General features: G+C 40.3%; 1 protein-coding gene across 3 annotated transcripts in view; it reads right to left on the bottom strand.

Moving 5' to 3' along the window:
* The window catches only part of kcnh5b (potassium voltage-gated channel, subfamily H (eag-related), member 5b), a 57,294-nt gene that overhangs the window by 16,091 nt on the left and 32,435 nt on the right, over positions 1 to 8,768 (bottom strand). For all 3 annotated transcript variants that reach the window (XM_053502215.1, XM_053502217.1, XM_053502216.1), the window contains exons 8-9: positions 4,061 to 4,260; positions 3,648 to 3,900 (exon numbers count right to left, since the gene is read on the bottom strand). In XM_053502215.1, coding sequence (XP_053358190.1) covers positions 3,648 to 3,900; positions 4,061 to 4,260 — 453 coding nt within the window. The remainder of the gene's footprint in view (positions 1 to 3,647; positions 3,901 to 4,060; positions 4,261 to 8,768) is intronic.

The raw sequence follows: 8,768 nt of genomic DNA, 5'->3' as shown, positions 1-8,768 counted from the left end.
CTGCCGAAGACTTATAAAATAAAATCTTTACAAGGTAAAACAAGAAAGTAGGAAAGAAAGAAAAAAGAAAGAAAGGAAGAAAGAAAGAAAGAAAGAAAGAAAGAAAGAAAAGGTGTATCCATAGATTCACTATTACGTACAATAGTGAATGTATGGACGTACAGATGTATGAATGGGTGGGTAAAAGAAAAGATGCATAGACAGATAAGTAAATAAAGGGATGGAAAAATTAACTAACAGGTAGACAAATGGAGGCACAGATGTGTCAATGGATATATAGGATACAGTAGGTAGATGATGGATGGAAGGATGGATGACAGAATGAGTAAAAGAATGGAGGAGTTGATAGGTGACAATTAGATGGATGCATGGGTGGATAGATGGATGGATGGATGGATGGATGGATGGATTGGGAAGAAGAATTGATGCTTGACAGATGCATAAATGGAGGGATGATGGATAGATGGATGCTTGACAGAATGGAGAATCTAATGGATGTGTACCATCCTATGGTAATTCGATAGATGAATAGATAAATGGATGAATTGGAAGAAGAAAGGATGTACTGTACAGACCGTTGGGTAAACTGACACGTGGATGGATAGATGGATGATGGAATACAAAGAAGAATAGATGTGGACACTTGGTTCAATGGTGTATGGATGAATGGATGGATAGGAAAAAGAATAGATGTATACACAGTTGGGTAAATGAACAGGTGTGTGGATGGATGGATGAATAATAGATATGTATGCAGTTATAGATGGATGGATGGATGGATGGATGGATGGATAAGAACTAGAATAGATATGTATACAAGTGGGGTAAATGGACAAGTGTCTGGATGAATGGATGGATAGAAAGAAGAACAGATGTATACATAATTGGGTAAATGGACAGGTGTGAGAATGAATGGATGGATGAATGGAGGGGGGATGGATGTGTATATATGGGTAAAAAGAAGTATAGATAAGAAAACAGCTCAATGGACAGGTGTACGGATGAATGGATAGAAAAGAATAATAATAAACAGGTTTGTGGATGGAAGGATGGATGGATAAGTGGATGAGTGAATGGATGGGTGGTTAAGAAGATGAATAAATATGTAGACAGTTGGGTCAATGGATGGGTGCATGGATGAACAAATAGATAGGAAGAAGAATAGATGGATAAACAACTGGGTAAATGGACAGGTATGTGATTGATGGATGGATGAGAAGTGTAGATGTGATAAAGAAGTGTAGATGTGTAGACAGTTAGGTCAATGGGCAGGTGTATGAATAGATGGTGAATAAATCAATGGATGGATGGATGGTTGGATGGATGGTTTTATCTCTTTTTTGGGCAAACATGTTCTTGGTGCATTTAGTGCATGTGCTGATCATTAATATATCATTGGATAACGTCTTGAATAAACCCACAGCTGTACAGAAGTGAAAATTAAGTCAACTGTTTGTGATGTTAACGAGAGATCGTCTACACACAGGAACACTGAACCTCAGCTCCTCGCTCGTTTTTTCATCTTGTTAACGACTTGCTCCAATTAACCTCCCTGTCAGTAAGTACTGTAGCAGAGCAGCACGCGAGGCCAATTAACGACAAATTAGCCAGTACAATGAGCACACAGCGCACATGAATCAGATCATAACCAATCAGATTATTAACAAACTGTTCTGTTCACCCAAATTCATTCACTAATGAGAAGACTACAATGCACTGTGGGTCTCAGATCTCAACAAGCCACTTCATAGTGAAGGATAAGAATGAAATCATTCCATAGGTCTTTACATTCTCGAGTTACAGTACAAGTACACAGCGCAGAGTGGCCGTGTAATCTCATGCAAAAACATGTGACGTTATTTACATTTGGGCATTTGGCAGATGCTCTTATCCAGAGCGACTTACATTTTTATCTCATTCTACATCTGAGCAATTGAGGATTAAGGGCCTTGCTCAAGGGCCCAACAGTGGCAACTTGGTGGTTGTGGGATCTGAACCTGGGACCTTCCGAACTGTAGTCCAATGCCTTAAGCACCGAGCTACGCCTGGCCCATTCAAGACGTCATACTGTAACAGACGTCAAAAGATAGAAAATTGGAAATAAGAAAAAGCCCCAAAAGCTTAAAGTAAGTCTGCAAGGTTTCCGCCATGGAAACGTTGGAATCTTAACAAGTACAAATATTTCTGATGTTAGATTATAATAAGCTGAATAAAATATTATTTTTTTAAATCTAGACATTTTTCACAAATTCCAAGCTTGAAATTGTCTTGTTTTTTACGAGCCACATTCTAACGCAGTATTGATTTTTCATAATCTTTTTTACAAATCATTTCACGGACGGTTCACGTTCATACTTAAGTTAATTTTTATTAACATGCGCAGATCGATACGTCTTTTCCATCTGGGTTAAAACACGCCATGAGTTTGTGCAAGCTCAACCTTCAAACAGTGAAGGATTTTTCCGCTTGGGGTTTTGCTCTGAAGGACGGCGAGCAGTTAGTCGGATCTATTTGCTAAAGTCCAGAAGATGGAAAAAAGCCAGATGCCTCGCTTTAGCTGTTTTATTAGCTATCGCTAGGGCTGCTATGAAATCCGCGCGTACCGAAGCTGACTGTTGATGTTTCAGATATGTGTCTGACTTAGGACCACATACAAAAGTGACAGATATGTTGTGAAAAACATCTGATTTGTGTGTTCAGCAAATCATCTCTTTGTTTCGAGTTATATTTGAGAATCTGTGTGAACGATATGAACACCGTCTGCAGTGAAGCGCTGCACACACACTTTTAACAATTACATTACGCATAGCGTGGTAAATCAACAAAGTAATATTGTTCATCTTTTCATTTCAGTGCTGTATATTTTGGCACATACAGTACTATATCATGCTGCTTTAACATAAGTGCAAACCAGACCTTACTTCTTTAATGGACATCAACTATAAATAGTATGTCATAAATAAATACTGTATAAATAAAACATCTTAGAACATGCTGTTATAGAATAATAATCAACGTCAGGATAAGAACAGTAACTACACGTCGTCACTGCTGATTATTTTCCTATAACTTCACGACCTGTTGTTTTTATATTTCTTATATTCCATATTTGACCCCAAAGCTTGCTGAGCGTCATTGCTTTACCGACTGAACATTTTCTCAATCTACGCCCGATCAGCTGCAGCTAAATGTCAAAAAGTAACCCAGAAACAAGAAGCCAGGCTGCGAAACTGCTGAGACGCGGCAGGTGCTGATGAGACATAACGGCAAAAGAAACGACCGAGACAGGCGAGCAGACTTTTTGCCATTTCGGCCCCCGCCGTGACGCTCCCTGCCGAGCCGTTCTGCTGTTCTCTCCATCATCACGGCGGGAGTTATTGTCTCTCCTGCCTCCTCCTGAGGCCCCGGGCCTCCTGCGGGAAGTGATTAACGCTCTATACGACTCCGTCCCCATGACGACTCAAGTTTAGCGCTCGCGGTGTCGGTTTCAGTGAGGTTCCTGACTGGAAGCAGGGTGGCCGTTAAAGCGGGGAAGTGAACTATCAGATGGAGATGAAATCAATGGGACATTAATGGTGTAGAGGACGAAAAAAAGCCTAAAAATAAAACCCATAAAGAAACCTGCAATCTCCGCAGTCAGTACTCACCTAGTATGGCGATGACCTCTTCGTCCTGGATGACCTCGAGTGACCCGGAGACCACGAAGCACAGCGTGTCCACGCTTTCCCCGGCGTGGAATATGAGGTCCCCAGGAGCCGAGTGGATGGTCTGGAACTCCACGGCTAGTGAGCGCAGGCAGCCGTCGCTGGCCAATCGGAACGCCGGGTGCTCGTTAAACACCTTCCTGTTCAGGTGGACGCAGATGTCTGCGCGCATGTCCTTGGGACAGATGGACAGCACCTGTGGACATGTGGACAAACGGGTCTACTTGCCACGGATTTATCAAAAGTTCAATCAAGAAATGTCTCTACTGTATGTTTATTCAGGCTCGACTTTCCAGAATCAACAGGATCTCTTCCGTTAACATCAGATGGATTTAATTTCATTCTTCCACACTTACCTTCTCGGTGTCTATGCCTTTGGTCATGGACCAGGTGGAGACGATGTAGTCCATCACCCGCTCGCTCAGGCCTTTGGGCACCTGGTAAAGCTTCAGGAAATCCCTGACGTTGTTCAGCATCTCGTGGTAGCGGTTGGTGTTGGCGTACATCTGCTGGAAGATGGTGGTCACGTTTCCGAAAATTGTTGCGTACAGAAGAGCTGAAGGAGAGATACATTTTGAAGAAACAAAAAAAAAAATCTCACAATTCTAAATACTTCTAACAAATTCTGTATTGTTCCTCTGAGGAAGAACATCTTAAATGATCCTAGTCCTCGTTCCTCGTTATCCCAAACCCTCACAACAATCTTGCACGCCTGGCTCCCGAGATGTTCTGCTCGGAAAAACAGAACGATCTGACTTGTGCAGAAAGCTTTTTGAGTCTGATTTGAAGGGAATGCGCAACTGTTTGAACTCTATCTCCATGGGAAACACTACTGCTGTTCATTAATCATTATCATCATCAGGCTCTTCTGCATCTTCTGCGTAGCAACCTTACCTCGAATAGTTCTGCAAATACTTAAATGGGACTTTTGACAAATAACGACAAAAGAAAGAAATGCATTTTTTTTTTTAAAACACACAAACACCCACAGGAAAAGAAATAAGAGCGCGGAGTGATTGAGTTAAGAGACTCCTCGGGATCATTATTCACCTGCTTCTCAATAATCCTCATATTAGTGTCTATTAACAAAAGTTCCTACTGTGTCTCTGCAAGGCCAGGAAGGGGTTTTGTTGTTGTTCTTCAGGATGTGCACAGATCCTGTGAGGTATTTTTAGGTTCAAACCCGTGAACTCTTCTCAGAACATGGTTTATGGACATTTCTGTGCAGATCTGTGTGTTCTTGATCATGACTAAACAGATAAAACATGTTCCATGCTGTTCATTGATGAATATAAAACTGTGGTATAAGTGGAATAAAGCACTTAAGAATGGGGGGATGTAGGAAATTAATCAATGAGAGATTGGTGTGATGAGGTGAAGTGACTGTGACCACACTGAGGTGTTTTATTATCCTGTAACAGCACACCTCAAGCAATTCTTTCTCTTCCACCACAGCATCTATTCATTATTAAAAAATGGATAAACAACCATTTTGATCTTTAATTTATTGTTGTAACGACAAAGAAAACCAGAGCACCCAGAGGAAACCCACCAAGTGCGGGAAGAGCATGAAGCGAGAACCGAACCCGGACCCTGGAGGTGAGACAGGACTACCCACTAAGCCACCGTGCTTCACAATTTACCACCTGATATTCAAACATGCATAGATGATTCTGTCTTTGATTGATTTTGGAGTCAGTGTGGTGATACATGAATTGTCAAAGAATTGTGATAATGTAGCTGAATCACGTTTTTTCTCTTCATCTCCAGTAAACCTGCTGTATTTTTGTATCTTGCCCCTATATCTCCGTTCTGCCCCCTCATGACTAACATCATTAAAGTTAAATTAGGTACCTCGGCTTCAATACAGAACAAAAATAATATCACTCCAATTCACAATAAACCATAATGATTATGTCTGTGTATTCCTACAGTACGATGCCGATTACGTCTCACACTAAACACATCAGTGAAATTTCATTACTGCCGTATTGTCTAATAAAAAGAAAACAGAATCATTAAAGCACACTGATGACGAGAAAATGTCAAGCTCTAATAGAGATTGTGTTTTTTTTTTTGGTTACATGTGCAATAAATTGCAGAAACAGCACCCATGTGCGACATCATGTCAGACCATTTCATTGCTATTGTTGCTGTTGTTTTTAGCCATTAGGCACAGATCTGGAGCTTATTTCCTCACCTCACTTACAGACCTGTGTACCATCTGGAGAGAGACAAACACACTGACATCATGTAGCTGGATGCAAATCCGTTGACTTTAACAGCCATAAATAAATTAAATGAATTTCTTTATTTTGTATTTTAACTAAAATGTTACTTTTAATGCTTGTGCAGACAAAGGGGTTTAAGTAACATGAAATAACAACCTTATGTAAAGCAACGGACATTTTGTCTCATTATACATCTGACCAGTTGAAGGTTAAGGGCCTTGATCAAGACCCCAACAGGGGCAACATGGTGGTGGGGTTCGAAACTGATCAGTAGTCCACACTAGATTACTATTTCATGCCGTCTTTTTCACTCAAACTATATACTTTTGAATATATATTTAAAATATACTATATATACTATTACTGTACCTAAGTACACATTTCACGTATCTGTTTTTTTTTTATTAGATACTTTTACTCTTTACCTTTACTTTTTACTCCACTGCATCCTACAACAAGTATCTGTACTTTCTACTCCACTACATTTATGCCTAATGTCGTGCTACATAACCAGATTGGCGTGTAGCATTTAAAGCGGGAATATCTCTACTGCTGGCTGTTAAGCATAAGTGCACGATTTGCCTTCCCCAACTGTGTAGCAGGTGTTTGCAGATACAGTGGTTCCTCTGGATACAAACGCTTCACCTGACAAATTCTTTTTAATAAGAACTAAAATTTTGCGAGAAATATGCTTCGACATATAAAGCATTTTCAGCATTTTCTGTGTACTTCTGGTAGCTAATCAAAACGTGTGTGTGTCAGTGGAAAGCCACGCAAAGGGAGTTTACATACTTCTGTGGGAGTTTTTTGTATTTTGTGCAAGATTTAGTGAAGACACATAAGAAGGTTAGTGTCGACTGATAAAGTTATCAAGGATGGTAGCAAGAAGAGAAGAAAGCCGCTTTCAGTTTGATTTTAAAATTTAATGTTAAATAAGGTGTAATGTCTATTTATTTTATATTTAACTTCATTTACTTTGTTTTAATTATTTTTAAATGCAAAAATATGATTAAAGTGATGGAAATTAGTAATATTGGTTTATCAATATTATATCATATATTACATATATCATATATTTTGGGTGGTTGGAACGGATTATCTGCATTTACATTATTTTCAATGGGAAAATATGTTTCACAATACAAAATTTCACCTTAAGAACTTGACTCCGGAACGCATTCAATTCGTATGCTGAGGTACAAGTGTACTGGCGAGACAGCATGTTCAAAGTTGGGAAGCATGCACACACACACACACACACACACACACACACACACACAGCAAGAGAGACTTTTACTATGACTTTATGTCTATTGTAAGCTGATACAAGCTCATTAGTAGGTGAGCACTTTTGCTCAAGTTGAAATGTAAATAAAGGACGTTTACTTTTACTTGAGTAATATTTTACCTTGGGTAAGCATCTCAACTTTTACTCAAGTACGGGATCTGTGCACTGGCACAAGCATAAATATAGAGTTTGCAGTGTGTATATAAATGAGCCTAAAGCAGTGTAATACGTCCTAAAAAAAGCCTGGAATTTGGCCTAAGCTCGTGTTTGTCGACGCATTAACACGAGACAAAAACTGAGAAACACAAACACAAACATGCAATCACAACTGTTTTTTTTAGGAGTTAAAAAAATAGCTCCTGGACAAGTCTGAGAGAACACTGTGTGTTTTGATGGGTTCATCATCAGTATGCAGTGTGTGTGTGTGCGTGTGTGTGTGTAAGGAAATGTTGTTTTCAGTGTTCAGGGGAAGTTTTAACATGCCGTTAACGGCTGTCTGTGCTTGTTGAGTGGAAATGATGAGTGTGAGATCCATTAGGACGACACACACAGTTGCTGTTTGGGGAATTTGTGTAAACGGCAACAGCTGATAATGAGGACCTAAAAGGAGCTCGCCGCCGTCCTGACAGGCAACAAACAGCTGCAGGGGGACGATAGCGACAGCAATTTATACCGCCGTTGCTTAAAGATGCTTTAAATCTCCGTACAGCTTTGTGCCGTCTTAAGCGATGGGGTCCACGGCGGTGCGAGACTCAGATTCCTCCTCACACCTCCTCCTCCTCCTCCTCCTTATCTGTCCTTCCACTGAAGAGGCCGAGAGAGCCGGGACCGACCGACTGAGCTTCCCCTTCCCAGCAAAAAGTTTTTTTTTTCATGTGTGTGCACTTTAATATTTATATTTACAAAGCACTCCTATAGCCCATGTTTTGCTGTGCACAATGTATTGGCCCCCTCTACCCTATCCATTACAGAAAAGAAGCAACCGCTGAGCAGATATACTTTAAAGAGGGCTTTATTTTCAGCTCAGCGGAGACACTGGTGTGATCCTCCGTACTGTACGACTTAAAAACACCGAAATGTCACTGTCTCTAGTGCTGTAGACAGGAAGTCACAGACGACCTTTCGCTTCTCACACACACTGTTTAATATAGTGTGTAATTCCCGACAAGAAAATGCGACCAAGCCACTGTAGTCAGTGCGAGCACAATGAAACAGCACACACATACTGTACATGTACACACATCCACATGGGTGATGACACCATGAGCCTGAGAGTAAATACAACGGAGTACAGAACGGAAATATGCGCTCAAGGTGGATCTGATCATTTTGATTCATACACATTCACATTTCATACTAACTTCCATAATTCTGTTCATTGTGTAAAGCTGCTTTGTGACAGTGACAACGACATCGCTATACGAATAAAATGTAATTGAAATTGAATTCAAACATCCTCAATCACAGACTGATATCAAGTCCAATCAGCTGGAAAATTCATCAACGCTTACAGTTTCCTGGAATTCTCGAGGGCCAGAAGTATTG

Source organism: Clarias gariepinus, chromosome 8, assembly GCF_024256425.1.
Source record: "Clarias gariepinus isolate MV-2021 ecotype Netherlands chromosome 8, CGAR_prim_01v2, whole genome shotgun sequence".
Classification (NCBI taxonomy): domain Eukaryota; kingdom Metazoa; phylum Chordata; class Actinopteri; order Siluriformes; family Clariidae; genus Clarias; species Clarias gariepinus.
This window is presented reverse-complemented; position numbering and strand designations above follow the sequence as displayed.